Raw genomic sequence first — 20,463 nt, forward strand, 5'->3', positions numbered from 1 at the left:
TTTTAACCAAGCAACATCCCTTGCATTATGCAGCTTCAAAATACACTTTGTATGAGCGTAAACTGGCATGTTTTACTTCCATTTTCAGACAGCCACAATACTGTTTTTTTGTTTTGTTTTTGTACAAATGCTGTTTAGGGCTTTGTGGCTGCCAAGGATGATACACTACAAGCATGTGTCATAACCAGAGTGGCTATATGTTGTCTCCCGCTTAGCCTTTTTTAAGAAATAGTCTGTCACCACAGCAGCATGAAAAGTCACTTTTAAACATGTAAAAATATTTTAAGTAATACCAAAATAAAATTTAAAAAAAGAACTAAAAAACATTGTTAAAATAAGATAAATATTACAAGTGCCTCAAGCCAATCCAATTTTCCATTTCTGAGGAATGGTTTACCTTAACCAGAATACATACAGCTGCATGTATACAGGAACATTAATTTTCATTACTCATGTAAACAGAATAGAAAAGCATTTTGGTGCCTACATCAAACTAACTAGTGTTGTTGCCCACAAGGTTCAGTGTAGGTCAGAAATCTACTTGCCTGCAATCAATCTTTACTTTTTCAGATACAAATTATTTTCTCTTTCACTGTTTTGTGAAAATCTCATGTGCCTTTGAAAAACAACCCAATTTTATCTTTATCTCTCAAACTTGTAGTAAACTGTGCAGTGCATATTTGGAGCTTTGCCCAAATCTTTTAATGCAATGCAAGTAAATAGTTTTTCAAGAGTAACTAAAATTCCTGCTTGTGTTTCAGAAAACTCATGGACGTGAGATGGATGATTAGTTCTTCCTTACCGCTCAATAAATGCAACGGAGATTGTACATTTAATTGCTCAACATGGCATGGCAGTTGCAGACCTCACTGTTGAGCCATGACATGAACCTAACACCAACTGAAAACTGAAAATAATATGCCTGAGTGTAAAAAAAAAAAAAATAGCTTCCCCGGTCTCCTGCATGACAGTCCTCTGTAGAATCCATTCATCCACAATAATCTCCATCTGCAGACTTTTTCACTCTTTGCTTCCTAAAGTTTTTTTCTGTAAGAAAGCCCCGAAGGCATAATTCTCCCAGTACGTCAATGCTCCTGTAGGTCATCATCAGAATAGAGACGACAAAGCTGTATTTTGCAATTTCTGCAGGTGGGAGGACCTGATACGTAAATACATGTATGTAGTTTTGTAACACTAGTTAAATTGCTCTATGTATGCATGTCTTTATATAGATACAGCATGACATATCGTGTACAGCAAACACATTTAATACAGTATAGTTGTCCTCTTAAAGTCTGCAAGGCGGTGTTCAAGAAAGACAGATGAATAAAACAAAAAGTCCGGGCTGCTGACAGGAGTAAGAGCAGAATTGAATTTACAAAGTGGGAGCTCACGTGTAATGCATGGTGTTTGCTGATGTGTTGTTGTTTCTAGTTAAAACAGTGGCGGTATATGATACTAGTCCTTTGTTCTGAAACGTGGTAGGTGGCACAGCAGAACAGTTAACACACCAGTCAGCTGTTTTAATGCTGATGAAGAGGCAATTAAAGAGGAAAATTGACTTGCTATGCGTTACCACGATAACATGCAAGGCCGCTCCCTGAGGCTATTAGACTGCAGATGAGCCATAATACCAGAACAGTGAGACTGGATAGAGAAGTGCTCTGAGTTTTCTCCACACCGTCCTACTACACTACAAAGACGTGTTTCTATTTAAGGCAGCGGTGTGTGATGTGTCGGTTTGTCACTCCACTGTGTCATTCCTATTTCCACCAGCCTTTGAGTTGCGGCCCATTGTTGTTGATCAGTCTGCTGGGGAGCCGGTTTGGCACGCTGACAGCTTGTCACAGATCTGACACAATGAAAGGACGTGTGGTGGACTACACTTGTAAAAATAGCAGGGAATGAAAGTAAACAGAGACATTAATGAGCCAGCTCTGGTGTTGCTGTGGAGTCACTCCCTGGAGGCTTTGCACTCACAAGCATCAGTGTGTCTGCACCGGTGCGTCTTGTCAAACAGAATGACATGAAAGTGGGACACATCTGAAGACCACAGAGATGGCGAGTTTAACGAGAAAAGATGTCCTCACAAGCACACTGAGGACGTTTCATATCTTAATATCATCACTAATTTTGTTATTTGTCGCTTCTACAACAAACAAATCTTTAATCCAGCATCCCACATATCACTACCATCTAAACTGTAAGCTGGCGCTAAAGGTGGCTCCAAAATAACACATGATATTTTTCTGTAAATTGATTCATGTAATAAACCCATGGGACCACAAGGTGTCTCTTAACCTCCACAGTAGAAGTGTTTTTTTTTTTTCTCTCTCTCTCTTTTTTCTTTCCTCTGGAGCCAGCCACACCGTTTCATCTTTGAGCTGGATATTAAAAACTGAGAGAGACAGAGGGGGAGCAGAGTGGGTGAGGTGTGGGGAAGGTAGAAGCCGGATTGTCAGAGTTGGAGCAAATGAAAGTCAAACGGGCGCTCACATACAGTACTCTCTTGGGAGAGTTTTATGCAGAGGTTTCCAGTGCAGGGGTAGGACCAATACGATGCTCTTTACACTCGCACAGTTATTTTGAGAATCTTTTACATCCACAAAGAGCTCATAAATATTTGTAGCCATTACTTACTGTACATGCTTATTTTGATTCTTACCTCATGCTTAAGTTGTGTTAATGCATGTATATTGTTAGAAATGTTAAGGAACCACAACTGATTCTTAAAGCAATACATCATTAAAATCTGAAGGATTATGTGAGGAGATAATACTTATCATATCTTCTATTTTTCTGATTGTAAACAAATCTGCTCCTATCTCTACACTAATTTACATTTTTCCTCTACGCCACAGAGCTGCATTGAGCAAGAATCATTAAAAATAGATCAATTACCCACATCATTACACTGCGTGATATGTTCTCTCATTACAATGAAGATGCTCGCTGTAGTTTATTTGGACTCAGTCCTATATACAGCAAGGGCTGCTGCAAGAATCACTCACTACAGCACCGAATGTGAATTAACACAACAGTGAAAGCAGTCCTTGACAAATGTATGAGTTCCCAATGTTTGAAGTACATTTGCTATTGAAGCTTTGTGATGAGGTTGGAAGATAAGGAAAGGTAATTTTGACAGAGCATAAGAGCTTTGACAACATATCCAATAGATTCAAAAGAAGAGGAGTACCTCTATAGCAACATTTGGTGTCCCTGTTGAATAAATGCAATTTACAAACAATTGTGGCCTTAACATCTCTATTAGTGAGAGATGGAAAAGATTACAACGTATTTTGCAATGGCAAAGGGTAAAACCAGCTCTAACAGGTATTTTCACAGGATTTGTTGACAACCATTTACATATAAGTGACCTGGATATTAACTTTTAATGCAAATGCAGAAGGGAACATCCAGCAAGGTATTTCAAATTCACAGAGTCCAGTCAGGAACATTGCAGGTCATGGTCTTTCAAGTCAGATGAGTTTATAATTCTAATAAAAACGCCCCCTTGAGTTGGCCAATTTGTTGTTGTTAAAACACAACACAACAAAATGTTAATGAGTTAATTGTTACAGCTCTGTGTTTCAACAGTCGCACCACTGAGTTGCACGGCTTCAATGAGGCCACAGGCTGAACTCAAATCAGGTTCAGCTCAGATTTTTCCCACCAGGTGTACGCCAAAAAAGTTGTTGACAATACTCAAGCACATCGAATCAATCACCGCCAGCATTTTGAGCCTTATTCTTGATATGATCTAATGGTGTTCTATGTGACAAGGGTTTCTTAATAACCCACCATCATTCAAGTACACACAAAATCAAGTGTCCGTGTTTAAAAAAAGCTCTTTTTCAAAGTGTTTTCAGTGTGTTTTCTGTCTTGGACTCAACAGCACTTTATAATTATCAGCTAACCAAAAACTGTATTTAGCAAGAATTGATTCAAGTGGGTGCATTAAGATATTTAAGCTTGACTGACAGCCTCTCCAGCCCCCGTGATAAAGCCAATTAAATAACATTAGGAGAGAGGAAAAATATAGTGGAATAACTTCTGACTTATAAAGCTGGATAAATAAACGCTAAATTATATGACTGACCTTAGGTTCTTGATTTCCCTGCATATGCATATTGGAGATTAAAAAACACCTATAAATATTAATGTGGGGCAATTTCCAGAGTGCAAATAAGCAGTGCATTATCTCTGTGTGGGCTTAGAGTGGATGCCCCTTCCTTCACCGGAGCAGGTCGGACCAACAAACACTCAAAGACGGACTAATGGAGTGGATAATACTCATTATGCCGGGACACAGGCAGAAGAGCTGGAGTGAATTAATGTACAGTTAGTGCATATACAACAAGATTAATTTATGAACACATACTGCAGGAGCCGTAGCACAATTGCTTTTAAAGTACTGTTTCAAAGACTATCCAGGCCACAACGCACCATTTTTAGTCCCCCGACGTAATCTCTTGTCTCTATTTCCAGTTTTAGAAAGCATGAAAAGTGATCTGATTTGTATACATATCCCATTTAAATAGAGAGAAGATTAGAGGCGCATCAATCTTGGCTCAGCCCCAGGGAATGCAGAAAAAGGTTACTAAATTTATCACTCTGCCTTCTGTTGCAGGAGATTTAAATATGGGAGTTGGAGTCCGACTGACCGTCCTCTGAGGGAGAATATAGCTCCACCTCTGTGTACTCTCATAGCACAGAGACCATTAATTACACACACACATACACGATCACTGTTGGTTGGCAGGCCTGCACACATGCTACGGACAAGCAAACTCATGCTGCACAGGGCTAAGCTAATGGTAGTTTTTGCAGATCGGGAAACCCACTGATTCCATTTCTGTCATGAGCTCTGGTCTCTCATCTGTTTTCGCATCACACTGCCATTTTAATTCCCAGATCGAGAAATGTGGATTCGGATGCGATTGTGCAGTTGTAAAAATGGAGCAGGTAGCTGTAGTGTTAGAAATTCTGTCACAAAAGCAAACAAAAAAAACATCTGTAATTGCTAAGACTCAAAGATTATATGGTTAACTGTGTCGTCTTATTTGTTTGCTAGTTGCTAACGACTTGAGATATGTTTATAATGAATGTTATTGTGTAGCTCCTGAATTCTGTTCTGCCAGTATTGGTGACTCAGTCTGATGCATGTGTTGCTGCTTTTGTTTTTTCCTCTCTCTCTGGTGTTAAAAATGTTTTGCAGTAAGGGTCATTCCAATTATTTAGTCTTGTACTTTCATGATGACCAACATGTTTGAGAGTCTGATCAAAGCTTCTGTGGTATTATTGAGGAAAAATACCATCATAATCATTATTTTATTCATTCATTCGCTCATTTTCTCCGACTGCTAGCTGACACTGTAACGGTGGGGTCAAGCCTATAAAGGTTGCCAGTTCGTCGCAGGGCTGAATCGATTACTCTAAATTGGCCCTTAGTGTGAATGTGAGAGACAATGGTTGTTTGTTTCTATATGTCAAGTATAATTCCCTTTAAATATATTCTAACTGAAATGGTCTGGGAAGAAATTAGACTTCTGCACCTCCTTTTGGCTCTGTTTTCAGGCATCCAGAAAATCGAGCTGGAGCATTTTGGATCGCAGCAAAAACTGGGTGATTGACAGCTGTGATGATCAATCGCTGTCAAGAAACCTAAAAATGTTCCTTTACTGCACAGGTGTTAGTTGTTTCTCAAAGTCAAGGATCCTTCCTTGGTCTTCGTAGGTAAGGCAACAGTCCTTCCTATCAACCAATACAACCATTAACATAAAAGTCTACTGAGGGCAGAAATTGTTCCACCAGTGGCTCTGCAGTGTGTGGATAACCATGACAGTGGTATTAATAAAAAACTTTATAACACATTTACAAGAGCAGTAATAAAGGTGAAGCAGTATTGATCTGCTCAACTGGATCATGGAACAAACTTAGCTTTATCTGAAATGTAGAACTTTTAAATCCATTTAAAAACATTAGTATCTATGCTTGAACTCCTATTTACTTCTTACTGCAATGTATGACTTACTATTATTTAATTCCGCTGTACCGTTAAAGGTGTTGGAGACTTTTGTGACCAATTTTTCATCGAATCTGTAAAACCTCAGTCATAGCCTAAGTATCACGAATCTGTAAGTCTTTCTGTGATTACTCACCTGAATCTCTTGCATTAAGGTGAACAATTTCGAAGTGCCAGCCACCATAAACAAACCGTGTGTTTACAAACCGACCCGGGACGTCACTCGGGCGTCTTCAGAATTTTGTCACGACGTGCATTGTGGGAAACGGAGGTTCGCGCAGCCACCTGACAGCGGCAGTGCAACCATATGGTATTATATGGATGAAACTAACACATGGAAACGGCTGGAGGAATATGCATAGAAGAAAGGGAGTTCCTGCCGTTTCTAATCGTGTCTGTTCCAGCTGCCCCTGTAAGGTGGCTGCGTTAGCCTTCGCTTCCCACAATGCACGTCACAACAAAATTCTGAAGATGCCCGAGTGACCTCCTGGCTCATTTGTAAACACATGGACTGTTTATGGTGGATGGCACCTTCAAAATTGTTCACTGTAATGCAAGAGATTCAGGTGAGTAATCACAGAAAGACTTACAGATTCGTGATACTTGGGCTATGACTGAGGTTTTACAGATTTGATGAAAAATTGGTCACGAAAGTCTCCAGCATCTTTAACTTCTGTAATCATGATAATAACTAACATTTATATTACTCTCTTTTATTATGATTTCATTGTTTTGTCAATATTTTGTGCTTTTATTATTCACTGTATGCTCCATTTCCCTCTGTATGAGCACTCTGAGTTACCTTTGTGAAATGCATTTACAATGTAAATAATTTTTTGATCTTGCCTAATAAAATTGCCAAATTATAAATAAATGCATTTCATAGAGGTGAAGAGGCTGATTTCTTATTCTTTGTCGTTTTGGAGGGTTTTCATTAAGTTGCATTTTTGAAAGACTCAGAGGCTTGTGGAAGCTTTAACAGCACGTAGAGTTGTTGAGGATCCACAGAAGCATCCTTGAAAATTCTCCAAAAGGAAGGACTTAGTCCTTGAAAGGATCCTGGACACTGTAACAGTTCTCCAGCAAAGTCTGATGACATAGCTTTATGTAAATGAAGCCTTGAGTGATCCTTCCTCGACTTTGACAAACACCCACTGTGGTTTGTCATTAAAACAACATGGCAGCTCCATAACACAGTGCGTTTCCATTGCCGTTTCAAACAGAGCTGTGTAATCTAGCTTTATGTCACAACAGTCTGCTCTTAGAACTGAGAGAGGAGAAACGTCCCAGACGAAGTGTATATTTTCACATTTATGCATTTTCCCAATTTCTACCTACTGTAGCTTTAAGACCAGACTGGTCAGAACTACAGCAGCAGAGCCAGAGAAATGTAGGCCTAGTCATTAGTAGAGAAAATGTCTGCTTCATTTTGGATCTGGTCAAAGTTGTTCAAACATCCATACTTGTTAAACTCTGTACTTAATGAATCCATTATCAAATATTTCAGTCTGATGCTTTCTTTATTTTCTTTCTTCCCTTCACTGCCACTCTGATATGTGCTACATCAGCAGAAGACAGACTGACAAAACATTGTCTTAAATGCTTAAAATTTAACATAAGTATGTAAATAAGTAAGTACATATGACTTATCCTTATCACTTATGTTTGAAGGATGGGGGAATGTGTCAGGCCTTATTAAAAAATACATACAGTATATATGATGCATTTTGAAAACAAGTTCAACGCACTACATAAAATAGTGAAAATTATTTTTTTAAAGCAGACGTGGATTGGAATACATTCTTTTTTTGTCTCTGTGTGGTAAGCAGAAATAAATACCATTACCTCTGATAGGTTTACATACATGTGCTTCTGTTCCTAATGACAAGCAACAACTTCATCACCATCTCTCACCTAACCCTAACTGCTTATCTCTACCACCATTTTATTCACTTACACATTTAATTAATTCCAGATACCAGGCTTTCCTCCAACCTTCATATAAAAATATAATTTCCAAACTCAGTTTTAGTAAGTCAGCAGTGATTAAAAAGATAGTTTGAAGTCTTTTACCTGTTTCTCACACTGGCCATAGTCTGAACTCTGGTCTGGCTGGAAAAAGCATATTTCTCCATGGTTCTTGGCCATCTCGATCAGTCCCATAGCCGTCCTCACTGTGGCGTTACGAGCGTGGACAAAAACCATCACCTAGAAACAGAGACACGTAATGAAGACAATCACAACACATTACTTCACAGAATCTCTGTCCAAACCAGCTCTGACATAAACTTCAACAGATTGCTGCATGGGTAGATTGTTGTGTAGCATGATGGAGGCATACGTTTTGTTCATGACATACAGATGATGAGTTGTAATCATTTTCTATACACTATAAAAATGTTAAAGCCTGACTGTTTTTAGGGCACACAGCAGGCAACCTGTTAGATATACTGTGACCTTTACTCATCCTTCCGCGCAAGCAGATGGGTACAAATTCTATAAATCCCAATGTAAAGTATCTCAGTGCAGAATTCTGACTCTCCAAAATGTCTAACAGATGTTCAGTCAGGTTGCAATCGGAGGTTATAAATGCCATAAGATATCACACACATACATCATTCTCTATTTCACCAACCCATTCAGTCATCTCCTCCTGCATTGCTTCAGTTTTTCTTATTTATTTGACATTTTGTTCATGACTCACGCTTCTTTCTACACCAGGGGATTCATTACTAATTTTTACTAGTTACAAAGCTTTGAAACTTCTACACCTGTGAAAACCAAATTGACAATACCAGGCAGAGTTTATGCAGCAATAAGTTACTGATGTCTGCTCATCCTTTCTAACCTGCTCCCCTTCTCATAAGAGGTGCTTGTTACAAAAACCTTGAACATTTATGGCAAACTTTTTACATTTAGATATTATTGGCATAAACTGATATATTGGAACAGAAGTCATGGCTCATTACTATGATAAAGACAATATGAAAATGAGCAATAATAACAATAAAAACCAGCATTACTTGTTTAGTTAATCTAAAAACTTAACAAGTCGACAAGCAGTATTATCATAAATGCTGAGAGAATGTGGTATAACACAGTGGGTTGCTATGCAGTGGAGTTTTACAATACTCGGTAATTCTGGTTAAACTCTTATCTATGACCCATAATGATCAATCAATCAAATTTTATTTATATAGCGCCAAATCATAACAAAAGCTACACTACCAGTCAAAAGTTTGGACACACCTTCTCATTTAAATGGCATGAGATGGACCACAGATGGCCAATAAGTGCTCAGCATCCCTGCAAACTCCTTCAAGACTTTCGGAAAACATTTCAGGTAACTACCTCATGAAGCTCATCCAGAGAATGCTAAGAAGGTGCAAAGCAGTAATAAAAGCAAAATGTGGCTATTTTGAAGAATCTAAAATAAAAACATGTTTTGAGTTATGCCACACTTTTTTTAAACTACATAATTCCATATGTGTTAATTCATAGTTTTGATGCCTTCAGTGAGAATCTACAATGTAAATAGTCATGAAATTAAAGAAAAACAAGGTGAGTCCAAACTTTTGACTGGTAGTGTATCTCATGACACTTTACATAATGAGGGCCTATAAAGTCCAGCATGCTCATCATGTTTATCTCTAACCATGCTCTTTAAGATTTCTACACTGTGGTCATATCAAATATTATTAATGACCATCAAAGTTAACATGATCAAAAAATTTTGAAAATATTTGATATTCACCACGGGGTTGAGATTATTGGAACCAATTACTGATCACTGAAAGCAGCATCAACCACTACTTATCACATAAAGTACATGATATCTTAGGCCACATTTAACTTTGTTTTTGCAGGGTTGAAATAAGCACATGTACTTATTTGTCATTTCTTTCATCTGAAGAAAACACATGAAATAAGTGCACAGCCTTAAAAGACTCAAAAAAGAAAAAAAAAAAAAAAGAACCAAATGGGTTGTAAAGGTTAAAGTGACTATTTAGTGTGACCCCTGACCTCATGACAAGAAACAGAACAAACAATTAGAAATATGACGTGTTGAATGCAACCTGGTTTAAAACATCAGAAAACTAATGCAATAAATCTCATAATGTCTGAACAATAGAGTTAGACATCGTAAGTGCAAAGGGATGTCATGGTAAATACTACAACTTTGGTTTATAGAAGCTGTTTTTTCCCTGAAACTTTTGTTTTTACTGCTGTGCATACTTCTTATATAACCAGACTGGATCTTAATGCAGAGACTGAAAAAAGCGTGTGGTCATTAGAACTTTACTAAACCAACAAACCTACTGTCCACCTCAGACTTTTGCACAGTATAACACTAATTAAGACAACTATTTAATTACTAAATATACTACAGTATGACAACTTGAAAGTCATCACAGAGATCATAAGAATACTGTGGAATTTGCTGACAAAATTTCAATGAGACTTAACACTAGAATCTGTCAAATCTACATATCATTAGACTCATAGCATAATTGCTTTAGTCAAACTTTTTTCAGGTCATTACCAATCATGCAAAATGTCACAGCAGTGTTAGGTTAGTAAAGTTACACAAATATCACAATTTGGGCAAAAATATGACTCAGGTAATAATGCTATGAGGCTAACAATATGTAAAAATGAATGCGACACAGATGACATTAGGATGTTGTTATTAAACATGGTGCAATGAAAGAACACAAAAAAAATGAAAAGGTGTATGTCTATGTATTTAGCAAAAGCATGGAAATCGTCTTTGGCGTTTACAGTTAACTTCTTCTCCACATGTAGATCCTTGTCCTTGTGTGCACTAAACATTAACACTGAAACGCAAAGATTCTGAGCAGAATTTTTCTTACCTCTAGATAGTGTTCTAAAATGTACTCAGATTGGAAATCTACACACACTCTTTGCTACATGCTTGTTATTGTGCACTGGAAAAGCTACTGCATCTACTGTACCTACAATACACATTGAGAAACCGTCCTGAAAGGTACATATCATCTGATCGGCTTTCCTGATTGGCCTAAATTGCGGCTGCAGATCACATATTGCTTGATTGTGATCAGTGGGAGATCGATCAGAGCACCCTTAATATGTACCTCTTGTCTGGACCATTGATGCCTGTTTGATGATTTATTTTTTGTAATGTTTGTGTCTTTCTACCACTGAAACAGATCATTGTTAGACCAAGAAATACTGCACGGCTGAAACCAGCTGTGTGTATCCTCCAAACACACTGGGACCAAAGAGACCGCTGCAGCAACTGTTATTTATTGAAGGTGTTTTATCAGCACCACTGAGCTGTGTGGAAGCATTGTCGGCAGTAACCGCCGGCTTCCCAGCTTATTAAACTTCTCTCTGGCAGCATGCTTCCCACAAGGAGGGCGGTGGGAAAATCATAAAGGAAATTTCATCCATCAGATCAGCTCAGCTCAGATGAAATTAATATATGTCATCGCCAGTTCTTGACAATTTCATACACAGCGACGACGAGGGCGGCCCTTATGAGCTGTGGCCTCTGTGGCCTCAACCTACTGACCAGACCGTGCCGTTCTAACACTTCAAATGAGGAGATATAAAAGTAGTCAGTTGTGGAACAGAATGAAGTTGGTTTATACGTCCTCAAGGGCTGCAGAAAACTCATATTAAGTGTGTCTCTGAGGGAAAGAATGGGCGAGAGAATAGAAAAAGTGTATGTGTGTGTGCAATAAAATGATGCAGACAGGATAACAACTGTGCTCAACAGGGACTTCAACTCCTGGAGCAGATGGGAGCTAAACGGTAAAGTCGGAATTCACAACTCTCATGTTCCCAGTAGGTCTTCTGAGGCTCCTAGAGTGGAAGCAGGATGAGTGGAGGGCGGTGATGAGTGGAGGGAAGGGGGGTAGGACACCGGGGGAGATAAGGACTTCAGAGACTTGGAGATAGCAGGTATTCATTCCAAAATGTTCACAACAATATTTACTGCAGGTTCCTATTCATGAAAAAGTTCAGAGAAATATTTTCAAGGAAAAGCGGACTTACATAAGCCAGCGTCGCTCTCTAGGTCTACAAGATGCTCTAGACTAAACATTTAACTGTTACAGGTACAGTAAAATCTATACACTCCACCTGGATTTAGATGAGAATCAGGTTTATTTTAATGACGGTGTAGCAGTCAGGATATGTTTGTTTAGCTTTACATAAAGACTGATGACATGAGAAAACTGTTGAAACATAAAAAAAATATCTACTCCTAGTTTGGAACGTTGTTTTGTTTTTTGGTTTTTTTTCTGTAACAAACTGCAAAGAAAAATGTCAGTTTGTGGTTTTGACACAGTGAGAGCCAACAAATTATGTGAAATGCAAACCCTACACAAGGAAAAAAATAGCCTTCTCGTAAAATGAAAGAAGACATTTTTCACAGACCGTTTTATGAATTATTAAGGTTGATGCACCAAATATACCCATTAAGTTCCATCAAGACTGATTGTTTCATTTTCACAAGAGTTTTGTTTTATGTGCAAACAAGCTTTATAGGGTACAGAATAGTTACAGGATAGTTCTTACCTGATGTCCTGCTTTAACTTGCTCCAGAACTTTGTTATAACAAACCTCCTCCATGTCATGAAGCTGCTGGATCTGAACAGAACAGAAAATTAAAATGAGTTAATGAGCTCATACTGTAGCATTTTTATTACCCATCATTTGAACAAAGAACCTGCAGCATATGAAGCTACTGTATACAAGAGGTACTGTCCTTCTTCAGGTGTGTCTAGAAGCAATGAACTAAGGGGAAGTCGCATACCCAAAATAATTCAAATGTATGTTTTTATATCCCTTTGGCACATTCTCTAAAGCTTCTTGAAACTATTACTCATGCATATTGTCTGTATCTATGGCAGCACTGTGTACATAATTAGACTGCTAAGAGAGTCATTGCTTTTTATTAAATGATGGATAACTAATGCAGTGCAGAGTTGACTGGCACAAAGCCTGTTCCTCAGTTTTTTCCTAGAAAAAACATGACTAATCAGAGATCATTCCCACTGTGTGAAGTAACTTGTCACAGTAAGCCAGACTACAAAACATGCTAATTGAAAGTATTCTAAGACCCTTTTTGATGAGCTAATATCAATAATATTGGCTAAGAATATTAATATAAGAGTGTAACGGTGGGTTAAAGCTAATTTTGGTCTTAGTGAAGTGGATGTAGTGAAGTCTTCAGAGTTACATACAATATAGTAAACCTCTTGTGAGCTGATCTGCCAATACAGTACATAACCTTATTCTTTACCTTGCTTGTGGTTTTGATGCCTACGAAGGTCTGTCCGAGGGGCACAGGTCTAAAGCGACTGTCGAAGAAGAAGAGGCCGATATATGGGTTGACATGTAGAAATGAAGCCACGTCCAGGTAGTTGGGCAGAGTGGCTGATAATCCCAGGATCCGGATCATGCTCTGGGTGGACTCAACCTAAAAAGGAGACCATAGACTCACATCAAACTTATATTACAACCTTTTGTGCTTTAATCTTCTGGCCATAAAACAAATAATCCAAAGAAAAATCTAGTAAAAACTGGAATTATTTGACAGAAGAACAATTAAGAGACAGACGATGTTTATTACATAGCACTGTAAAATGATAAAGAATAGAAATTATGATTAGTAGACAGAGCACTCTCAGGTAATGTTGTTGCATTAAAATGGATGCATGTTTTATTGATATTCAGAAATTCTCAACAGGAGGACGTTGCATCCCAGAACACACTTGGGACTACCAAAATCACTGATGAATCAACACTGTGTATTGCTGTGTACAGACTGTATCACTCACTGAAGAAAATATAAAACTCATTGTTTACACACACACACGCACACACACACACACACACACACAAAATGGTATCAAGTTTTATTTTTCAAAGTAAAACTCATAGACTCTCATTTTGACAGCTGCTCAAAATAACACTGTCTAATAATCTTCAAGTGCTGCATCAGCTGATAGTTTACATTAGAGCTCTGTTTGCTTAGCTTTGTTTTAGACGGGAAACAGCCACAGTAAGACCACAAATCGCATCAGTGTGCTGTACAGTTTGCGTTGTCAATAGCGACACTGGGTCAGAACTGTCACAGTTTAGTCTGAACCCTGGATCAAGAAACAGCCAATTTAGCGAAGATAATAACATCACATAGCCTAATTACTTTATACCTTTATAAGTCGCATAATCAAGCTAACACGTGTAGAAGAAACACTGCAATTCCGACAGCAAATTCCAATCTCTAGCTTTTACCAACTAACAGGAAAACCAAACTGATAACAGGTGATCACAGAACCCCGATGTGGGAAGACCTGATTGGAATTAGAGTTTATCGACAGGATTCAAATCCAGAAAACTTGGGTGCATTGTGGGAAGTTGGTTTTACTTATGGGCCCTAAGACAGAGTCAACGATCTTGCTCATGTAATGTTGTGTCTTTATTTTGTCTTTGAAACTTGAAGGAAAATCAATAAGTTGTGTATCAACATGGGTGAGAGAGGAGAAAACCAAAGAACTAAAGGTGGGGCGGAGAACGGAGAGGAGGGGGGGGTTAGCCCTATCTGTGAGCCTCCTGCTGGATGTGACAGGGAAGATTGGTAAGGCCTTTAATGTGATGCAGTACCTGTCAAACCTTCCCATCAAGATAAGACTCAACCAATCCCTGGCTGGCGCACTGGGCCTGCGCTACACATTCACACCAGAGCTGCTGAGGCTCCACACTGCAGATGGGCAGCATGTTAGCCAGGCTTTTTTTTTTTTTTTTATTTTATCTTTTAATTTTGTTTGACATTACCTCACACTTTATGCAACTATTAGTTTGACTGCTTCTCCGTGTAAGACATGAAGAGCCTACGTATCCGACAAGTTTGCAGCACCATAAAATTTTATGAGAACAAGACGTATTGTGAATAAACGCAGAATTTACAATTACCCCAAGGAGAGTGGTTAATGAGCGGAGTAAAATAAAATTAATAGGTCACAATATTAAAATGAGACAGTGAGGTGATCTGTGAAGTCTTCTGTGTCTTTTACCTATGATATTCAGAAAGTTCAGGGCAATGCTCATGCCACGCAAAAGGTGTGTGATCTTTAGTGGATGATAGGGACAACTAAAGACAGGATCTTTGAGCCAAATCTAAAACTAATTATACCAGAGGACTGACAGCTAAATCCCAAATCAGCATTCAAGATGCAAAGAAGAAAAATAAATAATCACTGGTTGTATAAGATATCTTAAACTATTTTTGTGGTGACGTTTTATCATTAACTGAACATAAAAACAAGTGTCTACAACCACTTTAATTTGTCAAACTACATGGGTTTTACTGGTAAATCAATGTTGCAGAAAATGATGGTGTTCCCACATTCACCAAGGAACCTTTGAATGTCCAAATGTGTTGTATCTGATGACAATGAAAAGCTGAGAAACTGCATTTTACCTGAATTATTGAAATGTATTGATAGGATTAATAGTTCAAAAGGTACTAAAGATTTTAGATCAATACAGTCTCTTAGTCGTTTGTAACTGTTTAGGACGTAAAGGGTTACTGTGCCACACATGTAATGCAATAAAGTACTACTGAGTTCTTATCATGTCCTTAAAGTCCTCTATACATGTATGTATCCGTTTTTGTTTTTTGCCAATTTGGAAGAACCTGTATCTCATTGAGACTTTCCTGGATAAAAAGTAAATAAAGATGATCATTAAATATGGAGTGGTAGTCCTTGTAGTAAACCAGTCATTGATTTTGTTACCATGTTAATGTTCCTTCATGAAGTTTTCCTTTGGCCTAAATCAATCATCACTCAATCCAACATGAAAAAGGCTTTTAGCATTTTCTATTTATTGTGGAAACTGTCAAGGTTCACACTGCAGGTCAAGCTCTACTTCCTATATAGCAGGCAGTGATGAAAGGCCTTGGTGGACAGAGGAATGCAGGACTGTCTCTTTCATCTTCTGTAGAGTTCAAGCTTTGCTGCCAATTTTTTTTTTCTAAAATGACATGGACCTGTGGTAATTGTGGTAGTCAGATATTTAATCATGTTCAGTTACATCAGGAATGCAGTGGCAAATGTTTGAATGGTCAAGGTTCTGATGGATTTTTCTTAACTTGGTGACCCTGTTGCATCCATTGTAAATTAAACAAAGTCCATCAAGCTTCAATTTAGAACAAGCATGTTTTTCTGACCCACATTAAAATACTTACTGGCTCACAACTAGGGGTGGGAATCAAAAACCGGTTCAGACTTAGAACCAGTTCCAATTGATCAATTCCATCAGAATTGTACACCTCTCGCATTATCAGTTCTTAACGATTCTGTCATTTCCCAGCACAACGTTTTCTGGTTTTCCCTTTGTCACAGTACTTTACATAATTACATAACCTGCTGACCTGCTTCAACCGTAAAGTGGATAGATTTTAAAATACTTTTGTTAGTTTATAAACCTCTGAATGGTTCAGGGCCCAAATACATCAGTGACCTCCTTTTACCGTATGAACCATCCAGACCGCTCAGGTCCTCTGGCACAGGTTTGCTTTCGGTCCCCAAAGTCAGAACCAAACAGGGAGAAGCAGCTTTTAATTTTTATTCTCCACACATCTAGAACAAACTACCAGAAAACTGCAGGTCTGCTGAAACTCTCAGTTCTTTTAAATCAAGGTTAAAGACTCATTTGTTTCCAGCTGCCTTTGATTTTTTTTTTTTTTTTTTCAGTTCTAATACCTGCACTGCAACTCACAATTTTAACAGTTTTGAATGATTTAACATTGAATTTTAAATTTTAATCAAGACTGTTTTTAGCTCTTGTTTTAACTGTCTCTTATTCTTGTTTTAATTTCTTTCTTTCCAAATGCTTTTTCTGCTATTGTCCTATATACTTTATGTGCTTCTATGCCTTTGTAAAGCACTTTAAATTGCCTTGTGTATGAATGGTACTATACAAATAAATTTGCCTTGCTTTGCCTTGTTGCAATTTCTAACAATTAGTGAGATGACTCTAAGTTCAGTGTATCAGCTGCATTGACACTAATCAATAATGTACTTCTTCACTGTGTATATGTATTTTTTTATAACCCTGACTGCCAGTAGTATATCCAACCCACCTTTCATAGAAATACATGCAATGTTTAACTGTAGAAAGGAAAGAAATGCAACTTTACTCACAGCAAAAGGTCTAATTTGTCACATGAACAAAAGGAAATGAAGGCCATCATTTAAAATAACCTAGCATATGCCTCGGTTACATAAATGTTTCTACTTTCTTGCAGTTAGCTGTAAATGGATTTAGATGCAATGCAGTTTTCCAGTCAAACAGCTGCTGTTACATCCACAACATAATCTAATATTGTTATAATAGATTACTCTACCTACATTGAACATCTATCATTAATTTAACACAAGAAACTGTAACTGCAGTCATTGGCTGGCTATACCTAAGTACTTAAGAATGGCTCAGTTCTGTAATAAAACACACTCTGGAAACACTAAGGGTCCATTCAGCCATCAAATAAAGGACATATTTAGTTTCCTCTCATATTCAGTTAACTTTATATATATAGAGGGAGAGAAAGAGAGAGAGAAAAATTTTACAGTACAGGGTAATTTTAAACAGTATTAACAGTATAGTACAGAGAGTAGATTCTCATTTCTTAAACAACCGTCAGTTTGCTAGAGAGCATAAAGATTGGACTATGTTTCAATGGAATAAGGTCGTGTGGTCTGATGAGTCCACACTGACCCTGTTCTAGAGTGATGGATACATGAGAGTGAGAAGAGAGGCAGATCAAGTGACTACCCATCATGCCTAGTGCCTACAGTACAAGCTTGTAGGGGCAGTGTTAAGACCTGGGGCTGTTTCAGTTGGTCAGGTCTAGGTTCACAAAGTTATGTGTCCAAAAATGAGGTCAGCTGACTGCCCCGAAAATCAAAAGTAAAGGTAAATGAAATCTTGTGTTTGCCATTACTTTGTTTTTTTTTTGACCGGACAGTGTATATATTGTGCAAAAGAAAAGAAAATTTTGGTAAAACAGGGATAAAATGAGGAACATAATGAAAGTCAAATAAGGCAAAGGCTCTTAGGGTTTTAAAATATGTTGGTGCTGTAGATGTGGACGCTGACAGCTAGGGTACCATTATTTTAATCCCAGCAGTACTCTGTAGAGCTGGGGTAACCTGCAAAGTGTCTTTTTGTTTAATAATAGGATACATAGTAATTTGGTCCGTTTTGTAAAATAAATAAATGAATGAAAATAATAGTAAATAAGATTGATCATCTCCTGTGTGTGAGAACCTCTTGATCTTGAACAAGAATATGTGCTCAGAAAGGCCGATATCTCCACATCTGGCCCAGCATTAGTCATTTATACTGATCAAAATGCCCATAAACACCCCACTTTACTGTCATTCTGTGGCCATTAAAAACTATAGTGAAGCACCTCATGCCCTTTATCATAAAATGCATGATTTATGCATTCCTAGGTAGAGCAAAAATGTTCTGTAAATACCAAATGGTGAGGCACAGACCCCACAACAGAGCCACATTAAAGGCTTTTGTAATAAAGGTTAGAAGGACTGTATTTTGAATACACTGCATAATTGGAAGCAATACACCCAGCCAAGAAAATATAGTCCAAACCAAAGCTCTTCCAAGCAAAACATCAAAGTGATAACTGGCTCGGTTCTTAAACATTTGCATAAAAAGGGGGACAAATATCATTTAGTTTACAGGGATTTCCATATTAATGTGTCTGAAGACGTGAACTTAAGCACCCTACGCATCAGAGGCAGCTACCGTAATTCTTCAGCACAATCAATTAAAGCAGTCTGTCAGGTGTGGCATTAATTGGACGGAGAGATGAAAAGGGTGGGGGAGGGGCTACCAGGCGTTGCTGCTGGCACCAACCAGCACCTATTATTGGGGGGGACGATGACTACGAGCTGCTAACATGTTCTCACACAAAGACAAACATAAACAAACTGCCTCTGTGCCAGTCACATATAGATATAATTAGATGCATAAGTGCTTGTACATGTTCAACACAACACAGTGACATAATCCTGTGCAACACAAACAGCACTAAAGGTGCAAATAAATACTGTATTACCCACTTCTACTCTAAAATGCCTTATTATTTCTTATCTCCTGCTATGAAAGGCAAGTTATTCTGGTTCTTGAAGACCCAAAACAGGTACAAAACAGGTTAAATGGGTTTAGAGACAGGCATAAGAAATGAATGCATGTGCAGCAAATATTGTTTGGAGAAGATTTAATATAAAGGTCAAAATATGTGTTACTCTCAAGACATGTCCTATAAAGAGCTGTATCACAGGCTAATAATTATAGAGTAAGCAGGAGCAGTTACAGAGATGATGTATCAGAACTAATCCCAGGTAAATGTTAGTGTAGAGCGGCTTTAAGTTACACAAATAATATTTTTTTTCACGATCATGAACATTCAGTTTCAATTTAATGAATATTCCCTCTGTTAGTTCTTTTGAGTACGTGAGATTTCAGATTAGTAGAGAGATGTTTTTAATTGAAACTTGCACATATTCTTATCATATTCTCACAAGGCAAAAACTCTACAGATATTAAGTTGACTGTATTTGAGCTCTAATTGTTATGAAATCGGTGTGAAGACTTTAGAAACTTCTGATTGTCTAACTGTAATTACTGGGAGGCCAATGGGACACCACCTGTGGCTGCATGTTTTATGGTCTTATTCATGAGGAAAAAACAGCTAAAAGTTTAGAAAACCAATTACAGACTTGCACAATTCTTGTTTATCCTTGGGAGGAACGTCCAAACATTTGAAGGTACCATCTGTATAAACAAGAGTATGCAAATATAAAAACAACAGGGACACACCGCCATGAAGTCATTCAGGAAGATGGGTGCTGACTGCCAGAAATGAATGGATTTTGAGGAGACAGGTTTAAAAGCATCTCAGGACAATGGTTGAGGAACTGATAAAAACTTCATCAATAGTGAGACAGAGCCCACACATCATAAGGTGAAAGATGTTCCCCCTTGACTTTAAAACTTCCATAAAAATCAAAACAAGTTTGCAAAAAAGCACAATAACCCAGATGTTATCTTTCTGGTGCAATTTTCTCTTGTCAGATAAGACAAAATTAAAACTGTCTGGCTATAACGTTCATCATTATATACGGAGAAAGAAGGCTGAGGGTCAAGGCCTAAAGAGAAGAAACAGCATCAGGTGTACTTCATGGAACTGTTGGTATCACAATGAAGGAGAATTATGTGAAAGTTTTGATGCTTCATCCAAAAATATCAGTCAAGATGCTAAAGCATGGACACAATTGAGCCTAAGCTTAACTCCAAAATATTAAAAATATTTTGGCAGCAAGTAAAAAGACTATCAGTAGAAAATGGTTAAA

At 37.9% G+C, this 20,463-nt stretch overlaps 1 protein-coding gene across 3 annotated transcripts in view; it reads right to left on the reverse strand.

The window, feature by feature from the left end:
• The window catches only part of ascc3 (activating signal cointegrator 1 complex subunit 3), a 164,303-nt gene that overhangs the window by 62,567 nt on the left and 81,273 nt on the right, over window positions 1-20,463 (reverse strand). For all 3 annotated transcript variants that reach the window (XM_030158291.1, XM_030158289.1, XM_030158290.1), the window contains 3 exons: window positions 13,320-13,496; window positions 12,593-12,664; window positions 8,099-8,233 (listed from right to left, as the gene is read on the reverse strand). In XM_030158291.1, the coding sequence (XP_030014151.1) occupies window positions 8,099-8,233; window positions 12,593-12,664; window positions 13,320-13,496 (384 nt within the window). The remainder of the gene's footprint in view (window positions 1-8,098; window positions 8,234-12,592; window positions 12,665-13,319; window positions 13,497-20,463) is intronic.

The sequence above is a fragment of the Sphaeramia orbicularis genome, chromosome 16 (assembly GCF_902148855.1).
Source record: "Sphaeramia orbicularis chromosome 16, fSphaOr1.1, whole genome shotgun sequence".
Classification (NCBI taxonomy): domain Eukaryota; kingdom Metazoa; phylum Chordata; class Actinopteri; order Kurtiformes; family Apogonidae; genus Sphaeramia; species Sphaeramia orbicularis.